The 21,562-nt window shown below is 53.4% G+C and overlaps 9 protein-coding genes across 9 annotated transcripts; 3 read left to right on the forward strand and 6 right to left on the reverse strand.

Moving 5' to 3' along the window:
• Positions 1–7: 7 nt before the first annotated feature.
• Positions 8–537, reverse strand: CC84DRAFT_1009118 (uncharacterized protein). Its single transcript, XM_018173356.1, has 2 exons — positions 189–537; positions 8–134 (listed from the first exon to the last, which is right to left on the reverse strand). The coding sequence occupies exons 1-2, from the start codon at positions 455–457 to the stop codon at positions 71–73; spliced, it is 333 nt and encodes a 110-aa protein (XP_018032691.1). The 5' UTR covers positions 458–537; the 3' UTR covers positions 8–70.
• Positions 538–618: 81 nt separating this feature from the next.
• Positions 619–1,152, reverse strand: CC84DRAFT_1098572 (endoribonuclease L-PSP; the record flags this gene model as incomplete). The annotated part of the gene is made up of 3 exons (XM_018174776.1): positions 619–914; positions 994–1,082; positions 1,130–1,152. The coding sequence occupies 3 exons, from the start codon at positions 1,150–1,152 to the stop codon at positions 619–621; spliced, it is 408 nt and encodes a 135-aa protein (XP_018032692.1).
• Positions 1,153–4,063: 2,911 nt separating this feature from the next.
• On the reverse strand, positions 4,064–5,071 carry CC84DRAFT_1099268 (uncharacterized protein; the record flags this gene model as incomplete). The annotated part of the gene is made up of 2 exons (XM_018174816.1): positions 4,064–4,900; positions 4,949–5,071. The coding sequence occupies 2 exons, from the start codon at positions 5,069–5,071 to the stop codon at positions 4,064–4,066; spliced, it is 960 nt and encodes a 319-aa protein (XP_018032693.1).
• Positions 5,072–5,903: 832 nt separating this feature from the next.
• On the forward strand, positions 5,904–8,344 carry CC84DRAFT_1220667 (uncharacterized protein; the record flags this gene model as incomplete). The annotated part of the gene is made up of 6 exons (XM_018183188.1): positions 5,904–6,019; positions 7,440–7,839; positions 7,946–7,993; positions 8,051–8,083; positions 8,156–8,239; positions 8,300–8,344. The coding sequence occupies 6 exons, from the start codon at positions 5,904–5,906 to the stop codon at positions 8,342–8,344; spliced, it is 726 nt and encodes a 241-aa protein (XP_018032694.1).
• Positions 8,345–8,801: 457 nt separating this feature from the next.
• CC84DRAFT_1179253 (uncharacterized protein) lies at positions 8,802–9,925 on the reverse strand (the record flags this gene model as incomplete). Its single annotated transcript, XM_018180401.1, has 2 exons — positions 8,802–9,685; positions 9,745–9,925. The coding sequence occupies 2 exons, from the start codon at positions 9,923–9,925 to the stop codon at positions 8,802–8,804; spliced, it is 1,065 nt and encodes a 354-aa protein (XP_018032695.1).
• A 1,482-nt stretch (positions 9,926–11,407) lies between these two features.
• On the forward strand, positions 11,408–12,302 carry CC84DRAFT_1220668 (uncharacterized protein; the record flags this gene model as incomplete). The annotated part of the gene is made up of 2 exons (XM_018183189.1): positions 11,408–11,983; positions 12,063–12,302. The coding sequence occupies 2 exons, from the start codon at positions 11,408–11,410 to the stop codon at positions 12,300–12,302; spliced, it is 816 nt and encodes a 271-aa protein (XP_018032696.1).
• A 141-nt stretch (positions 12,303–12,443) lies between these two features.
• CC84DRAFT_1009346 (uncharacterized protein) lies at positions 12,444–12,900 on the reverse strand. The gene has a single exon (XM_018173358.1). The coding sequence runs from the start codon at positions 12,818–12,820 to the stop codon at positions 12,584–12,586; it is 237 nt and encodes a 78-aa protein (XP_018032697.1). The 5' UTR covers positions 12,821–12,900; the 3' UTR covers positions 12,444–12,583.
• Positions 12,901–18,166: 5,266 nt separating this feature from the next.
• CC84DRAFT_1220669 (uncharacterized protein) lies at positions 18,167–19,102 on the forward strand (the record flags this gene model as incomplete). The annotated part of the gene is made up of 1 exon (XM_018183190.1): positions 18,167–19,102. The coding sequence occupies one exon, from the start codon at positions 18,167–18,169 to the stop codon at positions 19,100–19,102; it is 936 nt and encodes a 311-aa protein (XP_018032698.1).
• A 1,321-nt stretch (positions 19,103–20,423) lies between these two features.
• Positions 20,424–21,525, reverse strand: CC84DRAFT_1099324 (zincin; the record flags this gene model as incomplete). The annotated part of the gene is made up of 4 exons (XM_018174819.1): positions 20,424–20,606; positions 20,703–21,016; positions 21,066–21,211; positions 21,263–21,525. The coding sequence occupies 4 exons, from the start codon at positions 21,523–21,525 to the stop codon at positions 20,424–20,426; spliced, it is 906 nt and encodes a 301-aa protein (XP_018032699.1).
• Between the last annotated feature and the right edge of the window lie 37 nt (positions 21,526–21,562).

Genomic DNA, 21,562 nt, shown 5'->3' on the forward strand with positions numbered 1-21,562 from the left:
TTGGCCTTTGAATGATCGTTGAGTGATCGAGGAACGCGCGGACCGTGTCAGTTTTGATGCAATTTTGGAGTTACATGTCCATTGGTTCAGATTGGGCAGTGTCAAAATAGTCGGATCCAAGGTTTTGCATGTTGCTACGTCGGTCAGCTTAATATGCACTCATACAGCCGCTCCTTAGGGTATCTGACCTTTTGCCTCTGTTCGCCCCAGCATCGGTGCCCACACCCATGAAGCTCAAGAACGATGTGATGATCGAGACATCTTTGGAGCTCATCTTACGTTTGCAACAAGTAAGCGAAGTTTTGTGGCTCGTCGTAATGTAGTCAGGGGGATGAATGTTCGCAAGTGGTCGCTGAGGTTGCTTGATGGACGAGATAATGTTGCTTAGCTTGATCGAGCAATGTCGAGGAATTTCCCAAGTTGGAGCAAGATAATATTCGGGTACTAAGTTTGCCATACTGGTGTGACCGTAGATGTGACGACGACTCAGAGTGATGGCTCCAGTCTCCTCACGCCTACATAAAGTATTAGGACAATAGGGCTGATCACAAGCAGCCTATGTATTGCCTATGCTGGGGTAACACACCTCACCCAGACTCCTGCCTTGGTCTTGTGCACTCATTGCGGATCGTGAGCCACAACCTCAATCTCAACCCTCATATCATCCTCACCCAATCTCTGCACCCCCACACAGGTCCAGATCGGTGAGTGCCCTGGCATCCACTTCTTGAACGCCTTCGTCATCGCTCCCAACGCTTCGTTGTTCAGCGGCACATGATAACTATTCACTCGGAAGACCTGATCCCACCCTTTCCCGCCGGCATCCCGCAGGTTCAAATCCACGTTGGCAAAAGCCTGCTCGATTTGGGCTTTGATGTCGGTGTTGTAGGCACCGGTTGAAGGGTCCCAGCCGCCTGACACATTTAGGGGGTTGCAAAAGAAGGTGGGATAGTCAAATGGAAGAAAGGATGGGGAACGAGGACTGCAGGCTACCTTGTCCAGCGCATTCGATACGGTCGCCCACCCGTACCGCTTGCTGATATCCATGGTGCTCAAGATTTCGCTCGCCGACGCCCTTGTAACTGTGCTGATGCTTAGACTTCAGTCCTGATGAAGGCCGATCACGTACGCGTAGTATTGAAGATGCGACATCTTGGTGGCTCAATTCTCAGAAGATGGGTCAGTACCCTTACAAATGTGAAAGTCTCCATTAGATATGTTGACGCTCGCTTTCTATTTACCCTCGCCCGCGAGATACTATTCTTCATTGAGTGTCCAGTGGAACTTCGTAGTCTGCTACTGCGGCTGGATGTCATTGCTTTGAAATCCGACCAAGAGCATGTAAGCATTCCATAATCTTGGTGCTCTGGCTGTTCTCCTTCACGCCACCCAAGAATTCAAGGTTTGTAACTAGGAGCTCATAGCTGTCTTGCTGCAATAATGATTGGTACTGTGGCATTAGATTCCAGTAACCCCTCTTCTAGCGTATACTGGACCACTCCGAGCTGATGGAAGCACACAGTAGCAATCGGTCCGTCTCCCTGTAGTACCCCGCTTCAGCCTCAATTCCGTCGAGCTGCTTTCTGGGTTGATTTGGTCGAGCTTGCACTCGGCCTGCCTTCCACTCGAATATCTGTAAGCAGGACTGCCATGTGCGCTCACATCAAGACTGGCCCGATCCTACAAACCTATCGGCCCTAACTCCTACTGAATCGCCCCAAGTATACACGTCAACAGCGCGTCGATGATCGCATAGTGCGGCCCGCCCACGCATCCCATCTTCTCGCCCTCGTCGGAGGCTCCGACTCAATCTCGCTTGCCACTCCATGGCATACGCCGCTGCAATATGAAAATCATGCGCGCAAGGACTTCCAGCCGGGCTGCAAATCCATGCGCGTGGGTGGTGACCCAGCAAGAGCGGATGACGGGCCATGACGTTCTTTGCGGGCCTCGGGCGCAGGGACGATGTGCTGCGAGTCAGGACGCGCTGGTACGCGAGAGCAGCCCTGGGAGTTGCAGAAGGGCACGTGCTTTGGCGAGCGCTGCGTGCATGTGGGCAAGCACCCGTTCAGGAAAGCCTCTAAGCGTCAACGCCAGCCTGCGCGGTGCGCTTCTTCTCGGCTCGTTGGAGTCCGCTTGACTCGGCAGCCTTCCACTCGCCATCGTTCCTGGTTCCTGAACGTTGCCCCACGGACCAGCCGCTCAGATCTGCGCTAGAAGCACATGACGATGTCAGCCCTGCCCGATGTGTAGAGCCTCCGACGGCAGCGCAAGACAGCGACATTGCGACTTCATGCGGACGCCAGGCATCTGCTCGCCCGCGCAGCGCCCGGGGACCCAGCAGCCTGGCACTGGTACCCACGCCCTGGCGTGATTGCCATATCGCATGAACTTCATCTCCAGGCATCGCGAGCATCACAACCCCACTGGCCAGGCAGAAGCCCTCAGTGATACGGGCCCTGCAGTTGGCGGCGTGACAAATACCGAGCCTGAGGATTCGGCATTGAGCGGAGGGTATGCATCTGGGAGCTAGCATTGCGGCTCTGGTCGCATGCGATTCAAGATCCGAGTACCATCTCGCATCATACGAGATGAGACGAGCGGGCGAAAAAGTGGAAGCCTCTGGCTCCAAGGCAGCATGACAATGACAACATGGCGCCGTCTCAAAACCCAAACTTGACACTGGCAGTCACACCCCCCGCGCTGGCAGGCCTCCCAAAGCGGCAGTGGAATCAAGCTTTGATCGGCGAACCGCATTAACATGGCTGATAAAGGGGGAACGGCGACGGGGACAGACATGGCGCCACAGAACTGGGGATGTGGCGTCCCACCATCGAATCGAGGCCCTTGACCAAAAATACGCTGGCCGTGCGTGCTGTAGCGGCAATGCATGTAGAGACCTGTCACCTATCATGAGGTGGGTGTGTTTTGACTCGTGGCGAAGAGGACGTGTGATTCGTGGAAGAGTTAGCGCACCATAGAGACGCCGAAATGTCTACGCCTGCGAACGTGGGTTTAGACGTTGTACGCCTGAGGAACATCTTGAGGCTTAGACACACCGTCCAGAGACAGATGGTTCGGCCTTTTCCAATGTTCAAACTAGTATCGCGAACTGTACTGCTGATGTGGATTCACGCAATGCCTCAAGTCTCCGGCCACTTATCGTAAAGCTCAACTCCCGCCCACCTAAGCTCTCGCGTCTCTATTCAAGTACGACTCAATCTGTCGAGCCTCGTACGCAAATATGAAGATTGGGAGCGAGCAGCCGCCCGCAGCGCAGTTGAGCGGGACCCACGGTTTCACGTGCTGCACGTGCGACGAATCGCGTAGGAGGACCGTTGCGCTAGTTTGACGACTCCCGAACAAGTAGGTACAAGCCTCGTATCGTGGAATCACATATTTTCAGAGACAAATTGTCGTGACGGCAAGATGATTGTGCATGTTTGGGAAGCAAGGAATAGACGTACATATTTCCTGTCCTCCAGTTGCGAAGGGTCGTCGTAAAGCTCATGGGATAAATTGTGCATGTGAATTTCACCGAAAGGCACTGACATGCTTTCATGTCCAGCCTCGGCTCTTCACGGCGGCCCGAACTCACTCAGCACGTGGTCTTTCGATTAGGAGGCTGAAGCATCCTCAGGAAATAAAAGGTTCATGCATAACGACGAGCCGCGCGCTAAGCTCTAAACATGCACTTCTCGCCGCAACATCACACAAGTCTCAGATCTCAGACAAGCAAGCTGCAAGGTACGATCATAAAGGGTGGCACTCATTGGCCAAGTCAATTTTCAATTGTTTTTGCTGCTTTGGCTGTAACCGCACCGCTAACACAACTGTGCCCCCTTGGAGTTTTGGTTTTGAAGAAATTGAAACCCGCCTATGATACTCCTTGGCCCGTGTAAAAGACCGACGACTAATCGTCTGTGACCGATATGGACACGCCTCAACCAATAGATTCCACTAAAGGAGTAGTGTAAAATAGGAGTAAACGAAAGTAAGAAGAAAACTCTTTCAAAAGGTCAAAGTAAAAGCGTCCGAAGTGTTGTAACCTCTGCAGCCTCGTCTAGTGAGCACGGGGGTGCTTGTCTTCCGTCAACAGGCTCGCAATGGGCATGTTATCCCGAGGAGCAGAGCTCCACGTACCAGCCCTCGGTCGGGCAACAGACGGAACCGGCATGGGCAAAACGTAGGGCATGCGCTCGGGGGCAGAAACAGCGCTGATGTTCATGGCGCCAAACTGCTTGCCGGCATCACTGCTGATCGGCGAGGCATAGGTGAAGGGCGAAGGTTTCAGCGCAAGGTTGTGCATAATGCTGCCGTCGGGAGAGGCATCCGGGGTGGGTGGGCGGACCGAGCTGGAACCAGAGCGCCAAATCTCCTCCAACTGAGCCGGAGAGACATCAGCGCCATAGTCAGCGGCAATAGTAGCCCAGAACTGTTGACGGCGGGCTTCGTAGATTGCACGGAGACGGTCTGTGTCGACAACCTTGGGCTGGTGCGCAACGCCAGTGTTGATGCGGAGCATGTTGTGGGGCTCAGGAGATTCGCGTGGAGTCATGGGACGCGGCTTGGGTAGCAGGATCTTGTGCTGGTTGCGACCGGGCGAGTTGCCAATCGAAGCGGCTCTCATGTGCGGGCTACCGCCATTGTAGCTCATGGGTGAGCCGTGGCGGGATGATGGAGAGTATGCATCATTGTCCACTGCCATCTGGTAAGACGTAGACTGGCCGGCAGAGCTGCACGAAGTCGACGAAGAAACAGATGAGGTGCGCTTACGGCGATGGCTACCGTGCGACAATTGGTGGTAATGCAGACGGCATGCCAACTCAGTCTTCTTCAGGTGTGCAGCAATGTGCTTGTAGGGCATCTTCTGCATGCGTGTCTGCAAAAGGTAGTTTTCCTAGTCCTGTTAGAAGCTATTGGCGTAGTTGCGGATAGTCAGAATTACCTCTTCTTCAGACCAAGACCTGTTGCCACCGGCAGACATCTTACGTGCTCGGAGGCTGGAGTTGGAGTTGTGGGTGTCCATCTCGGCAAGCGGCGAGAGGATCTGAGGCTGATGGTGAAGCATGTTGGGTATGTTGAGTATGTATGAGTAGGGTATGTTTGTCAATGTTGGTGTAGAGACTGGTGATTTGAGTGAGGATATCGTGAACTCGTTGGAGTGATGTCTTCCGGTTGTCGTCGAGGCTGGCTCGTGAAAGAATGTATTACAAGTGTGTAAGGTACACGGAGTAATTGCTCAGCAATGTTGATTAAAGAGTGTAAGGCAGCCCAACCAGTGGGGAGTAAAAGAAAGTAATTACAAGGCTGCGAAGAGAAAACAAAGACGACCCGTTGGAACAGTTGCGGTTGAATGCCTGGAAATCATGGGGCATCCGACAAGATATAGAGTCAGGTCAGTGACAAGAAACCGACGGTTCCCGGGCCAGCAGGCGGCATGGCTGATTAGAGTGGCAGGTTCTGATGTTAGCAGCGTTTTCAAACCCCAATCCTGCAGCTACGTTTTGATCGTCGCCGTGGTGCATGTCGGCGTTCCACGCCCAAATGTTTGGAAAACCCTTGACACGAGACATGCTAAGCTTGAAAGGGATAGGACGACAGTCTGAGCAAGATCTGGATGCCGGAGAGACTGACCGAGATGCATGAATCTGTCGCATGTTTGAGGAATAGCAGAGGCAGTTTCAAAACTCGGCGCGTTAGAGCGGGGGACGTGCGGTCGTGTTGGCGAAGCGAGACGTTTGACAGAGTGTTTAAGGGAGGAAACAAGCGCACCCGGAGGTCCGTCAACCACGGGCGCTAACTGAAAAGAAGGGGTGACAGGCGCCAGGGGGAGCCGTGCGCAGTAAGGTTGATCGTTTAGTCGTGTCCGCAGGGCGACGGCGTACACAGAGATGAACTAGATGGCAGCAGCAGCCATCGTCGACGAAGTTCGTGGAGAAAAGGCGCAAAGTGAAGCTGAGGACAAGGCGCTACGTAGTCAGGATGACCACGCGTACAACGAAGCATTGCAGACGCTGTGAGACGCGCGAAACAAAGAGGCTCGGAAGCGCTGCGATCCGCCCAGAGCATGACGATGAAGATGTTCCGTCCCAGCTGTTCCATGACAGCGGCCGCGAGCCAGGCTCGCGGCGGTGGGCTCAAGATGTGGCAGTTGAGCGGTTCGCAGCCACCTGAGACGCGAGCGCTACCTTGATTGTTTGAGGGATGCTTGGCGGCTCGAAACGCGCCAGCGCAGAGCCAAACTTCATAACAAAGAGCGTCCGGCGGGGTAGAGCGAGAAACAGCATTGTTTGTGGTTCATCGTCAGTACCCAGGCCCAGGCAGGCTTTTGCTGGATGTGTCGCGCGCGTGCGATATGCTGCATTCCATCAGCGAAGGACGGGGACCTCGCCCATCGCGGACGCAGGGTATGGCTGAATGCTGGCAGCGGTGAAAGCTGGATAATTAGAGGCAATCTCGACATGGGCGACATCATTGGTGGCCCTGAGGTTGTCGTGATGCTCATCGCGACGTGGTGTGGAGTGTAGTGCACCGTGACAACGAGCGCTGGCTGCCTGGTCTCCCCACACCGATGCTAGTGGCAGGCGCAAGTCACGGAGCGAAGCAGCGACCGGTGCATGCGCCACTTGCATCGCGGGCTCACATGTCTCCTCACCACCAACATGGCAGCATCACCACTCCGCCGTTCGACGGCCACCGGTGTGTACGGCGGAAGCGCGACCTTGGGACTCTCTACGCCAGCGGTCGCGGTCTCGGTCCTCCGCTGCGGGCTCTGCCCGTACCCAGAACCATCTGAGACCCCGCCTCGCCGTTGGTCTACTTCATGCACGAGGTCGTCACGCGCTGTCTGCACCCCGCTTGCTTTGTCGCAGCAGCTGGAAAGCCACCTAATTCATACAGGAGGAGGCTACCCCGCTTTCTCCTCTGCCGTGTCCTGCTATGTATAGAGACTCGCTCACTCACACTAGGTACACCTACGTCAAGGTACCAGGTACTTGAACTGTACTCCAGCTGGCCGGCATCTGGCTAAGAACCCCAAGTATCCTGGTCGTCCTCCCCAGCCATGCTTCCTCCTCTGTCCTTATTCGCCCATTTTGAGCCAGCCTGACCCTTTTGTATCTCCATGTACTGATCAGCGCTCGCTCCCGGGCGCGATCTGCCTGTGAATATCATGATGATCAAATCCCTTCACGCACCCTCGTGTCCTCCCTTCTGAGTGCGGGTCTGTCATTCTAGCCAGAGCTGGCCCTCGCTCTATAGGCTCGTTGTGAACCACAAATACGCTGCTAGAGCTGCGCAACATGTCGTGAGTCTGCCTTTAAACACAGCTCTGCCTGCCCTAGCCTGGTCTGAGCTCTGTGCACTGGATACTCACAGCGCATTCACCTTCACCATCACCGTGCGCTCGCTGACGTAGTACGCGCTGCCTTCCACAGCACTTCACCGGCCTCCAAGCGCAGTCTGAAGCCCTCGCCCATCGTGGCAAGCACGCAGCAGAACACCTCGCTCGTCCCGTCCGCCGAACTGCCCAAGATCCAACCCGCCATCACGGCGCCGCAAGAATCCTCCGTACCGGCAACGCAACCGCCTTCGCCGGCCGGTGCACGCAAGCGCAAGTCAGTGAGCATCAAGGACTCGTCCGACCAGATGGCGAACGCCTCAACAACGGCAGGCGCGGCAGAGAATGTAGAGCCGCCGCATGCCGCCGATACTGAAGCACCTGCGCTGGAACCAAAGGCAAAGAAGAGCCGGACCAACACACCGTGGACGCCTGCAGAGGAGCAGAGGCTGAAGCAGATGAGAGACGCTGGCCACAGCTGGAGTGAGATAGCAAAGGTATAGATCCCGCTGATTCTGCAAGACGCCCGTTGTGACTAGCTCCGCTCAGGAATGAGTGCGATCAGTCAGGAGGAATGCCATGCTGACCTGTCCTCCGACTCAGACATTTCCTCAACGAACGGAAGGAAGCGTTAAGAAACACTGGTACAAGGTCTGTTGTCGCTGTTGCCCATCGCGTACTGACCTCTACTGATCACAACCACTGCAGGATATGCACTATGCCGAGTTTGGGGAAAACGAGGTGGGTCCCGGGCTTGCGTTTCAAGCAACAGACGTATATCCCATCGTGCATAGGCTAACTAGACAGAAACAGAGTGCAGAACTACTGGCTGCGATTAAGGAGTACGATGCGAACAAATGGAAAGTTGTTGGCCAAAAGGTCGGCAAGCCGGCAAAGGTAAGTTCGACTTGAGCCTGATAACCATGATGCAGAAGAGCGCCGACTGACTGGCGGCAGGCATGCGAGCAGTATGCGAAGGAGCACTTTGGCGGGAGAGTCTAAGGGTTTGCGGTCTCCCAAACGACACGGTTTGCATCGTCCCGGATTCTTAGCGCTGCGGGTTTACGTATGATACCAATTCTCTTTGAGTTGTGTCTTTGTTTTTGACGCATGGTGGGTGTACACAGGGCCCCGTGTCCGACCGCATATCTGGCCGGGGTCTTTTGAACACTGTCGCCAAAGGTGGGGTTTCCAGGAATTTTGGGTCAAAAAAGATTCATCGTGTTCTCTCCTTGGAGTTTCGCTGCTCTTCTCGGCTCAAGGGATTCGGAGGATTAATCTGGGTGCAGATTCGTATGCGAGACGTAGCGAGAGGCCTGCTCGGGTCGGAGGCGAACCTGGGGCAAATCTGGGGTTATCTCGATGTAACTCGATGCAGTGTTTCCGGGTCTTGGGATTGCTGTTCGGCAGTTATTGGTCGAATATAAGTTCTTTTTTCCCCCTCTCAACACCTTCGCGTCTATTTCGGATGCATGCAACAACCATTTCGACAGGCAGGCATCCGCTGCCGAGATGGCCTCTTGTCGTTCGTCGATCGCTTTGCTTTGCTTTGCTTTGCTTTGCTTTTGGAGCGTCGTTGGCTGTGGCTGCTGCACGCAGCCGACCTCTCTTGCCTCGGCGGTCCATGGTCTGCAGCGCCGTCGACGGAATGGCCTGCGCACGGCTCGCGGGACCAATGAGGCAAATCCAACGTTTCTATACGCTTGCGCTGTCGATGCGTTCGCGTAACGGTGATGGCGGGCGGCAGGCGGTTGGCGGCTGGGATGTCGAACCGACCCGGGCTTGTGCATGTGGATCTGTGAAGGATGCCAGGAACAACCACGTCGACCAAGCTGGACATGTCACCCAGGAACGAAACGAAAACACCATTGAACTTGGGCCAGACGCGGTACGGTGTCGCGGCATGTGTCCCTGCTTCGGCAGCGACTTCGGTGCCGCGTGACGGGTGATGCAATACGGAGCGAGCTTCAAATCGAGCGTGCGCCGTAGGTGAAAGCGTGCCGACATGCCTCTCACGTCCACCTCTCAGCCTAAATGGCTGGCTAATGCAGGCAAGCTGGTCGAGTAGACATGTCCAGCAAGGCGCATCGGTATCACAACACCAAGGCGCCGCTTCAGTACGTACCGTCACGGGCATCGCAAGGAAACCCCGGCCTGCGGTGGGATGCTCCACAGGGCGCGCGCAGACCAGATTGCGCACAGTCACGTGCACGTTCGTGACAGCTGCTCGGTGTTGGCCCGGAAGTGGGATGCGCTGTGCGAGTGCGACTCGCAACACAGGCGACTGCTGCGTTCCTTTGCGATGAGCTGCGCGCGACGTCCTTTTCATCTTGTCTGCTCGCACTATGCAGTCGAGTGAATGCGGCACCACGGGCGAGCACATCCTCGACGCCAAGCCCCACACCAGCCACTCGCCTGAGGCCCGCGCCTCGCTTGTGCATTCTCTCGCAACGCTTCACTCCATTGTGATGTGAAACCATCCAATACTCTGTTGCAGTGCCCATCTGCCCATCTCCCGTCGCCACCACGTTGCTGATGCTGTAGCCTTCTTGCTTTGCTGCGCCTTTGTGCGTCATGACCCATTGCGTCCACCGTCGATCTGACGGGGAATATAGGACCAGGGTTGCTATATGTAGCGCCTGAAACAGCATTGCATGGGCTGATGATGCCTGTGTCAGGGAATCACCAGCCTGCCGACGGTTTCCAGGCGGGTGCTACGCTTCCATTGCCGGCATGTCTTTGCTTTCGCGTCGGAAGCTTGCCGCTCAGGGCATGAAGGCTCTTTAGCACTCCTTAGCATTGCCAGACTTCGGAGGCGTCAGAGTTCGCCGGAGTCAGGCGCCAACACACGGCAGGCACGGCGGCAGCGAAGACTTCACGAGACTTGAGCATGACGCCCGCCGACCCGCCCGTCCTGCGCTCTACGCTCGCCGCTTCGCCTGTCGTCGCATCAATCTACCATACGGTGGTCGACCAGGTGGCGGCGCTGCTTTGGGAACTTCTCATCTTCCCCTGCGCTGGCTAGCCGGTTCGGAATGATCTTTCATGCGTCTGCTCCTAGCCACTACGCTTGGACGCCCAGGATCGCGCGTGCAGCAGAGCAACGGCGCTGGAGATCTTCTCTGTGCATTCTAGAAGGAGGACCGCGCTACCACGGTCACCCCTCCCCCGCCACCTGGGAGGGACCGCTGTCTTCAATCTTGCGCTGTCAGCCACTCACAACACGGACCCGCGGTGCGCGTCTGTGTACATGCCCTTGCGAGTACCCTCCAGATCTAGCGCCAATCTGCTGCCCTGGTTGATCACCGCATTGTGCTTGACGTAGAATCCCGCTGAGGCTTGCCAGGACCGTCTCGAGGGAAGGCCCATGTGTCTTTCGTGCTTGGACACAGAGTCCGTGTGGCAATCGCACAGGCTTAGAAGGGACAAGGGCTTTAGAAGGCACAGAACTGCCCGAAATTTCCTACAATGCTTGCCCTCCTATCTTGCGCGAGCAACATGTTATAATGCAGAGCGCACCCGTCTGTACCTCGAGCACTACTAGCTTTTCCAAGGCTATATCCGGGCATCCCAACGCTTAACACACGCGATAAGATTTTGCTGGCTGGCTGATGGCGCGTCTCTCCGGGCCTTACCTGCTACAACATTTGATATAACAAAACACGAACCTACCCCAAACGCGTACCTTCCGAGGCGCACCCGCGCACCTCAAACTGGTCATCCTTTCTGGTTCAGGTCTCACTGCGGCGGCCTGCCAGAGCAAGCTAGCTCTGGTAGTCTCCATGCATATTCGCAACACTGGCGAGTCCTTCCCGAGGCCATTTCCTCGACTACAGCGTCCCAGGCGACTCCGGCGAGGAACATTCTATTCCGACGTCAAACGTCGAACATCCACATCATGTCCTCCATCATCCCTACGGAAGCCTGCCTGCGGGCTACTACCACCAGCTGCAGCCACGTCCGTCTCAAACGCTCCAGCATGCTGGCGCACATCACCCCGCGTACACAGATATCGAGGCACATCCACCACTCCATCAGTCGCATCACCTTCTGCGCCATCCCTCGATGTCGCACCCCTCCCCTTCCTCTTACGATGTGGGCTACCCGCAAACCCCGCAGCAGGCCGCGCAAAGTCGCAAGCGCAGTCGTGCCGAGGAGCACCTTCAACAGTTAGATCTTCCAAATCCTATGGCGCAACAGCAACCCGACCCCTACGCGCATGCGCCTGGCTCTATACAAGTCCCGCCATCCCACCCAGGATATTCCCTCCAGCCATTTCAACAACACCAAACTCCGCAATCCGCTGCGGCGCCAACCCACCATCACCATCATCTCCCCAACCAAGGCCCTTCCTCTAACAAGCGGATCCGTATGGAGGGCGCACCACCTTCGCCGGCGCAGCCTCACGGCCCTCCCAATGTTGTTGGTCAGGACGGAATGCCAGCGCCAGCACCACGGCCACGCGGTCCCAAGCTCAAGTTCACGCCAGAGGACGACCAGCTACTCGTCGATCTCAAAGAAAAGAAAAACCTCGCTTGGAAGCAGATTGCCGATTTCTTTCCAGGACGGAGTTCTGGTACTCTGCAAGTACGATATTGCACGAAGCTCAAAGCAAAGACAACTGTCTGGACGGATGAGATGGTGAGTGCTGTCCTGAAACGCAAGACGTCGAGTCGTGCGCCCACAATGTCGGCGGTGCTAACCTAAAGGGGATACACAGATCCAGAAGCTTCGCACAGCCATGCACGAGTATGAGAACGACCGTTGGAGGATCATTGCCTCAAAAGTCGGGAGCGGCTTCTCTCCGACGGCATGCCGAGACAAGGCGCATGAGTTGGAAACTGGCGAGGTGATTGAGGAGGATGACACTGCGTACACCCAATCGCAGCTTGGCGCAGCTGGTTCCAGCGATGCCGGGCCTTCGTTCCAGTCGAACGATCCGAATCCTCCTTACCAATGACTGGCCGACGAGTTTCAAGACGCCCTTGTGATCTAATGGCAGCGGGAAGTCTAAGCCTGGGGATTGTGCTGGTCACACCTACACGCGCCTTTGCGTATGAAGAAACCCTCACGGATCATACTATAATCGCCTTTCTTCTACGACGTACAACGAATTTTCCCTTCGATTCACTACACTCGTTGAAGCACCGAGTCTGCACCGGCAGATCCTCTTCGAATTAGCCAATGGAACGCGTAACCGATAAAGCATAATGGGCAATGCTGAATGGAGGCAGTCACACTTCAGAAACATGTATGTTGCCGCTCACAGTCGCAAAGAGGGCATGGCCATGCCGACAATAGCACCGAGAAAGTGGAAAGCAACAACTTCAAGCTCAGTTTCAGCATATGCAATGGACCCCAAGTGTGTTTAGAAAAAGGATGATAGAGATACCCTGTATTTGTGTGGAATTTGAGTGTGTGTTGGTGCGAGAGCTTGCTTTGGACCTTCCCTTGTACTACTATTTCTTGCTGTTTCATTGTGCCGCATACTCACAAGCGGTAACAATTTCTTGCTATTCATGCATTACTCTCCTTATTGATCATATTCTTAGACTGTGACTCACTGGCTTCACAGCCCGACCGCGCGTACTTGTCTAGGCGCTGCGTTTCATATACCTTCTGTCAGAACTATTTTCTCAGAGCATCTATATGGCGTAAAACACAACAACTGCAGGCGAATATCGGCCCTAATGTAATTGTAATACCCAGTCTCCCGGAATACATAATCCATCTACGTGGGATTAAATCGCTACCATTCGCCAACCGCTGAAGGTGCAGGAGCATCTAAATAGCGTTGTTCACACCCTAAACTAAAGTGTCAGGACAACTCAACAAATTATGTAGGTATTTCTTCAGAAAGAATCTCTATATAATTTTATGCTACTCGACCCCACGCTTGCAAAACTCTCCGCGGCTTCTTCTGGTGTGGTTCAAGCACAGGCTTACGCAACGCGTGCTAATATCTGAAACTTATTTCCCCCATCTTAAGACCTTTCGTGCCTGGGAATCAGGACCGCGTAAGTTTTACTGCCTTCGGTTACGATATCTCAGGCCACCTGAGGCATCTTGTTCTTCATCGTCACACAGCGGTGTTGCGAAGCGACAACAGTATTACCTGCGCGCATGCACTTTTCGCGTCTCGCAAAGTACAAATCATAAAACTATCTCTGAGGCCACATCAGGCGAGCAACCATCACCAAAAAGTGTTACCGATTTCGAGTCTTAGGCTTGCAATTGCGGTGAGGCGTTCACCACGCGCACTCTCTAAACTTTCACGTTGATGCTCCGGTCCCGCCAGAGAGGCGTCCGAAGGTGACCCTTCTTGGCAAAGTGGGTATCTCAGCAGCTGCTCTTCGCGAAGAACCCGTTCTGACCACCTTGGTAAGGAATCGAGCGCACTTTCTACATTCGGTGGGTAGCCTTCCTTCGCGGGAGGAACAGCAAGCGCGGAAAGTTCCTGTTGGGTACCGATATTCGCTTTCCGCCTCGCTCATCACGACAGTCCTCACCTTCTCGATCCTCACTGCCAGCATATCGAATACTGTCGTTCACTCTCGGCTGTAGTCAAATTTGGCTTTGTTTCTATAACCTCCACATTATATTTAAGAGATGGAAACTTCGAGCTATCGATGCGACTTGTCGCGCTATGTTAACACACGATGTTATCGACTTTCCGTGTTTGGTACTGACTTATCGTTGGTCTGTTCCTCGATATAGCGGCGCCCACCATGGATGTTCCACATTCAACGAATGAAATATGAACCTGGTTTATAATACCCGGGTGCCGCCGCACACGCACACTCCTTCGCCTCAGCGCAGAGGCGATGTCCACCTCTACGGCTGCTCCCTTGCCCATTGTTTTGCGCCTGCAGACGCGAGGGCAGGGATCGGTGTGATATTGATGTGGAAGAAGCCGCATGAGAGTAGGCTCGGGTCCACAGGTGGAGGAGAGCAGGTCGGTTCGGGGCGCGCTCGACTCCACATACTGCATCTGCAGAGACGTGCAAGGTACAGAGAGGAGACCGGTCAGAGCGAGACACGTCGAGTGCAAAGGAGCCAGTTACTTTCGCTCTGCCTTGCCGAACTGCGGTACCGAGAATGCAGCTGACGGTCACTTTCGCCGCTGAGGTTCGTTCGACCACACAGTGGCCGGAAGCCAGCCCTACCCGGCCTTAATATCCATAATAACTCAGCCGGCACGGGCTACACCCACGATTGGCTCAACCTCTCTGCGCCAGTCTACCAGCCGTTCTCCGTCTGCTCGCCTCGGAAGCTACGGAACATCTTCGTCAACTTCTACCCTCTCCTTGGAGCGATTCCCACCATCCAGGTAGGAGGTTCTTTGCCACATAGCTTCATTTCTTCGAACGGTTTTCAATTGCTTTGGGTTCTCTACTGTCCCTGCAGCTTGTTCGCATCTGCCTGGCTAGGAGCAGCCCTTGTTGCCTCTACATCCATATGACGTTATGGTACCCCTCCTGACGGGCTATGTACACATCTCGTTTATTATAGACAAAACGCCTTCGCCGCAAGCAATATTGGCTGAGACGCGATCGCCGTTGGGGATTTTCCTTCCAAATGCCTGACCTGACAAACTTCCCTCACACGTGAGTCACAGGGTTAGTAATGCAGCAGTGGCAAACCACCCCTCTATTCCACGTTTTCAAGGCCTTGCCCTGGTAATTATAAACGAAGAAGTGGCAAACAAGCTATTCATATCCACCTCGTGTACTTACAACGTGCGAACAATGGTTCCTGAGTAGATCTCCTCGTACCCAGTCGTTGCAAACCAGAGTTCAGTACAGCCAAAATAGAAGCCGGTACGAGGGAGGTTTTTCGAGTAGTGATATGATGTCTCGCTAGACTTTGTCGTGGGACTGCACATTCTCAGCATGGCCAGAATGCCTGTAAAAGCTAATGTGCCCGGGTCACTCCCGTGACCGGACGGGCAAACACTAACGGAATAGTGCCGATTGTAACTAAGAAAGTGGTCAGATGCGAACTCCAAATCGGAAACCATAGTGATCACTTGCAGCAGTAGCAATCTTGGTTTGGTAGATTGTTGTGGCGCCAATTCAATACATGCACATCCAAATCAGACTCAACGCTTCATTTGATCTCTAGCGTAGACGACGCTGCAGAGTGGAACTTTCATTCTCAACAAACTCTACTTCTTCACGTGCTCCGCACCTTCCCAAGCCACGGGTAGGGACACGCTAAGATCGACTTATGCAGATCTTAGCGCCTGTCACCGTCAAAATCGCCTCTTCTTGCCTGTCCCTCCGCTACAGCGGATCTGGGATCCTCCGCCGAGAATCAATAATTGCCTCTGCCGATCGCGCTGTGTAAACACGGAAGGAGCCACGCTGCAAGGAGGAAACCCGTCCCAGGCCCGTCGCCCGCTTTGCGTAAGCGACGCAAGCGATGAATTGATGCAGGCAACTAGCGTACGTCGCGTGCCTAGTGAGACCGTCACCAAGCATTGCGCGATGCGACGGGGTCGCTTAGATGGCCCTGCTCAATACATACCAAAACCGAATCGCACATACGACCGTTGTGGTCAGGCCATCCGAATCCGAACGCGCAAAGTGCGCAAACTAGGTGAAAAGCGAATCCTCACCGCGCGAAAATGAACGACGCCACGCTGCGGAGTCGAGCCCAGGATCGCGCGTGGGCGCGCCTGAGATGATTTAATGTTTTTTTATCCGGGCCAATGGGTGTGGGGGTTGTTGGGGATTTTTTCGTAAGCATATTTTACGCGCAATATAGCCTATATGTGGGTCTGATATAGTTGCTTCGTTTGGATGGCCCGAGGATCCGCGGAATTCACGGGCGCTCCTTCGGAGGGGGTTGGGGTTGGTGGAGTGGGAGGTTGGTCTTGATGAGGAGAAGAAGGACGAGGAGGTGTTCCTGAATAGGGTAAAGTTTTATGTTCTAGAGCGATCGTGCTCTCTTGGGCCACACATGCCCTGTATAGGCTGTTAATTACTGGTATTCCAAGATTCGAGTCGTACTGCCAACCCCCGAAGAAGGATCTGAGACATGATCCATGTGGCGTCGGTTCAGGATTATAGTTCACTGGCTTCGCAAGAGTTTACTAACAGTGCTCAGTTAGTCTTGATGAACCACTTTCGAAATTCTAGGTGCCTATTCTCCTGGCTTCAAATGCTTCCTACAAGATGTAGCTTCAGTATGGTAGCTTTGAAATGTTGATTCACATTATCCAGTCTAAATTATTTCGGGAAGTTATATCGAAAGCTAATATAGAGATCTACGAACGATGTCGAACACTTCTATATTGAGGCCTCAGGGAATGTACACGGCGAGTCAAAGTATGATGGCATTGGGATTCTTTATAGTCGCGATTGAAATATAGATATCTTCGAGCTACCATTGCTGATATACGAATGAAGGTCGAGTTGGTCGAACATGCACTCTGTATCTATTCGAACTAATACTATCCAAATTAGACGACTTGTAGCCGCTTTGAGTCGCCGCTTCCAATGTACTGAATACAACGTGTGCCTTTTATGAACATCAACTTTCGATAGAAGCTCCTTCACTTGCGCGACTATATTGCGAGGGTCCTGCGGTTGGTCGTATCTGCTATCCCAAACGATCCAAACCGACCTGGTTTGATGCGCTACGGAAAGCTAGGCCTGGCCGTGTGCATGTCTTGAAGTGAGAAGCATTGATAATTAGAGCATGACACATCACAAGACTTACACACCGCACACCTTTCATAGCACATACATGATGGGTAGCCCTGCGAAACGCAAGCTTCCCCTGCCAAGGCAAAGAAACCCAAAGTGCAGATCCCAGAGTATCATCTTACGCCATCGCGACGAGATGAAGACGGGGAGAACAAGACTTACCTACTGGCCATAATCAAGTCTATTGTGCCTCTAGTATACTCGCCAGTATGATGTCTCAATGGCGCAGCCTCGCGAATCGTGAAACATCGTAGCAAAAGCTCTGATTGATCATCACCAGGAGAATTGTGCTCTTATAAGACTGGGTTGGGGCAGTGACGGAGTATTTGGTCGCAAAACAATCGTGTACGAAAAGCGCGTTTGATCTTGAGTAGGTCCTTACAATTAGTATCGCAAACCATTACTTTGGGCAAAACAAAGTGAGTACATTGACGCAACTCGCCACGATCTAGAAACCCTTTTTCTATGGAAAGCTTGGGGTTTGTTGTTATTGTCGGGTGTATGCAGTAGTGCCATTTATTACAATGTGCGCCAGATGCTTGCTCAAGACTAACTGAATGTTGCAACTTGCAAAGCCCTATGGAGAAAAAGGCTTGGGATGGGCTCCTGCCTCACCAAGACTAAAATCTGAGCCCTCTGGCTTGTCGGTTTGCGCTCTGGTAGTATTTGATTGAGGCACATGATCTGTTGTTTCACCCCGCTTGCCCGTTTAGGCGAGCTTAGGTCAGTCTGTCCCCACTTCGAGCCCATACGTCTGATTTATAAAGCCTTTTCACACCGCTTTACCTCTCAGCTTCACCACATCGAGACCGTGAGCCTTCTACTAGCTCGACCACGGCAGGGCACGAAAGCTCAAGAAGCCACGGGGCGCATTTGTCCAAACCTGTACGTTCTACATTCAAGAGTAGCAGATACGCAAGACTCACCGTTTACTAGGCAGCCGTTCCCTTCAGGTTAGCCAGAGCTTCCCAAAGCGAGGTTAAACGGTGGTTTCCGTCGAAGATACAGCCGATCGCATTGGTAAGGCAGACAGCTTCGGCACCAGGAATTTTTGCACCAAATTAACCCACGACAGGCAATTTCAACTGCCACTACTTCCTAGGCAGTCGCCATGGAGGACGCCTACACTCACGCTCTTGCACATCTACCCACGCGCTTACACACCTACAACGTCACCACAATTGAGGACGGTATCGACGACGACGAGCGATGCCTTCTCTGCTGGCGCAGTTTCAACGAAGATGAGGACAGTGACCCTCACGAACGACCTTGCAAGCCCATACGCCTCGAACCATGTGGTCATATCATTGGCGATCAGTGTCTGCAGCGTTTGATCGAACACGGCATCCGCAAATGTCAGCTGTGTATGAGCCCTATCCGTCTCCTAGCCCGCGCAAACCTCCCTTCCTGGTTGATGATTCTGGCAGATCTCCACCTGTATAGCAAGTTCAACGCAGCATGCACAAAAGAGGTCGTACGTACGGATCATGCACAGTCGCTCGCACAACATCATAAAGAACTTCTCGATGAGACAATCAGCGCCAAATATGCCTTGTGGCTCTGGCTTATCAACATGTGGGGCCTGGTCATGTTGGCTTTACCCGAGCTCGCATTCGCCGTACTGTTCGCCTATGGCAGGCAGATAGTGACATTCGAACTCTGCCACTTGTCGGTTCTAGTGCCCAAGTCAGGAGCGTTTGGATGGCACAGCTTTTGGATACGTGTGGAATTTGTTGCAGATATATGCGGACGGTCTTGGCCCCAGGAGTTCGCGGTGCTACTCATCCATCTCATCGTCCTTCTTCTTGCGATGTGGAAGTGGGGTCCAGAGCGTGTTCGCCATGAGTTCGCGCGTCGTTTTCGTATCCGTACTGCGCTTATCGGACCTTCAGTATTGCGTAAGGTCATTGGGCAGAAAGCGTCTCTCCTGATCCTCTCGGGGCTGGGCTTCTCTGTATTGATGTACGTGGCAATCACAGCATTGCTGATCTGGTACGTCAAAGCAGCCGTGCGGACCCGCACAACGACACGTCCCAAGTCGGACTGAGTCTGCCCATCTGAGGGTTCGCAGTACATGAGGATAGGGTCGAAGCTTTTCACGGACCATCGTCATGCCCACGCATTTTGATATGGTTAGGAAATTGCAGCAAAGCAGGCACTTGACCCAGTCAAACGAAGTTGTTGGCATCCATGTTCCCTTTTCACGTTAGTTCGGCAAGCCACTAGCTTTCTTCAGACATAATTTACATAGTAAAAATCTTCTTGATGACTCCCTATGGTAGATGAATGAATCCTTGAAACCATAGGTGTTTATTCCCTCGCTCTTGCATTTTAGCATGCTGTTGTCGTGACCATGTCCATACTGAGAGTATTGGAAATAAGCACGGCTCTCACACTTCTGTTTCTACACAGTGTATGTCAGTTCAGAACAGCAGTAGAACACTGGGACAGTACACTGTGTTCCCCTGAGGCAGGTAATGTGTGTCTCATTTGAACTCAGACTCTCATTGTATAATATTGCCCACGTTCCTCTCACTCTCACTCAGGATATGTTGTATGGAATGGTGCACCGCAACTGGTGGGGTAGGGTTTGCTGGACTTTCAACGTTGAGTAAGCGCATACTATGGTATGTGTCAGTCGGAATCGAGCTTGTGGTGCTCGCGGCACATCTACGGCGAAATGAATGACTGACTGTACATGTCTGCGCACCGTTTATTCATCAGCTATATTGTAAGGCAACATCACTGCTCGCGTTCTTCATCATTTCAAAGTATGTACGAAATAACGGATAATTACCTCCTCGGCGCAGAGAAGGGACTGGTATACCGCTTGACAGCTAGGTCAGTCATCCGTCAATATGCTCTTCGACCTCTCTGGGCTGGGCTTCCTCATTGTACTTGCGAATAAGGTATTTTACAAACCCTGTAAGCGCTTCTGGGTCTGCACGGGGTGTCCAAAGTTACGCTTGATGTGAAGGCTCGGTGGTTCGATGAGAAGCGCGGCAGTGGGATCCCTAAATCCCCACAGTGGCTGCCACACAAAAACTGAACTATTGAATACCGTGTCCTAGATGGGCTTACCCTACAATGGGTGTATAATTCTAATTTAATAGCCTATCATGAAGTCTTATAGCCACAGAAAAGCCAATTTTCTTGTCGCTACTGTGCCCCATATTTGTGGCCTACATCATCTCATAGGCCGAAGAAGTACAAAAAGTTGTCATACGTGGACATTCATTACAATTGCGGCCTATGGTGTCTATATATGGGGGCCTTCTTGTTCTCCTCAGGTGCAGTGCACTACGCCGTCCGCGTGAGTGTGGCATTCCTATAATCTCCATCAGCAATGATCAACGTCGAAGAGCACTTCAATCGCGTACCGCTGGCGCACCCGAAGTCGCTGATGGTCCTTCGCTCATAGTAGGCGAAGCCGTTTTCGTCGCGCTCGCAGCCTCTGCAGTGCTCAAGCTCGCGGCTGCACTAGTCGCACTTGCAACATAGGAGCTCGTAGCAGTCCACTTTCCGGTACAGCCTTCACCCGGAATCGCGACCTATGGATATAAATTCAGTTGATTTACATGAGCGGGGGCATTCATAGAGCGTATATGGCTAAGACATGGCCATTTTGTATAAGGGGTATCTCGTACATCGTATGCGTACGCCTCAAGCGCGAACAACTGCAGCGTATCACTGTCCCTTACAGACAGTTCAGACTCCGTCTTTGCAAGCTCAATGACTGAGGCGTAGTCTTCCGCATAGTGCTCGACAATACCTTCGCCGACCTTGGGGATGTGAAGGAGACGGTGCAGAAGATCAGACGCCCAGTAGAAGTTCGTTTTGCCGTTGGCGACATCCCAACCGAAACCGCAAAGTGCCTCAAGAGGTTTGCGGACTTCGTACGAGAGGGGGCAGATGACTGTTTCTGAAGTGGCGTTTTCACCGCGCCAGTGTCCAGCCCAGCCTAGAACCTGTCAGTAATCACCATTATTTGCGACCTCAGTTCAAATCACCTTCTTGACCACAATTGCCATCAGGGTTATCACAACGGAACAAAATGCCAGCCTTGTCGCCTTCTGCGATCTTGGTATACCAGCCAATGGGCTCACCCGTGCTAGCGTTGCCAAAGTACTTCTGGTAGATTTCGGAAGAGTTGCCCCTGCAATCATTCGTTATTCGGTCTTGCTTTCGTGGATCCAGCATTGTTTACCATCGCAGAATGTGGTCACGAGCGTGTCCCACCATGGCCATAGTCTCGCTAAGGCCCCTCTTGATTTGAGCAGCCTCCGTTGCGTTACAGGAAGAGTGGACGGGAAACTCGTCAACAGCCCCGGAGTTCCATGCAGTAGCTGTAGGAGCTGGTGCAGGTGCGACTTCGGTAACGGTCACAGTGCTGGCCTGACGGGGAAGCAGAGCCGGGGAGGCAACAGCCGAGGCAGCGAAGAGGAGGACAGCGGATCGAAGGACAGTCATTGTGAATGCGGATTGTGGGAAAGTCTGAGTTGGTGGA

Source organism: Paraphaeosphaeria sporulosa, assembly GCF_001642045.1.
Source record: "Paraphaeosphaeria sporulosa strain AP3s5-JAC2a unplaced genomic scaffold CC84scaffold_9, whole genome shotgun sequence".
In the NCBI taxonomy this organism is placed as follows: Eukaryota; Fungi; Ascomycota; class Dothideomycetes; order Pleosporales; family Didymosphaeriaceae; genus Paraphaeosphaeria; species Paraphaeosphaeria sporulosa.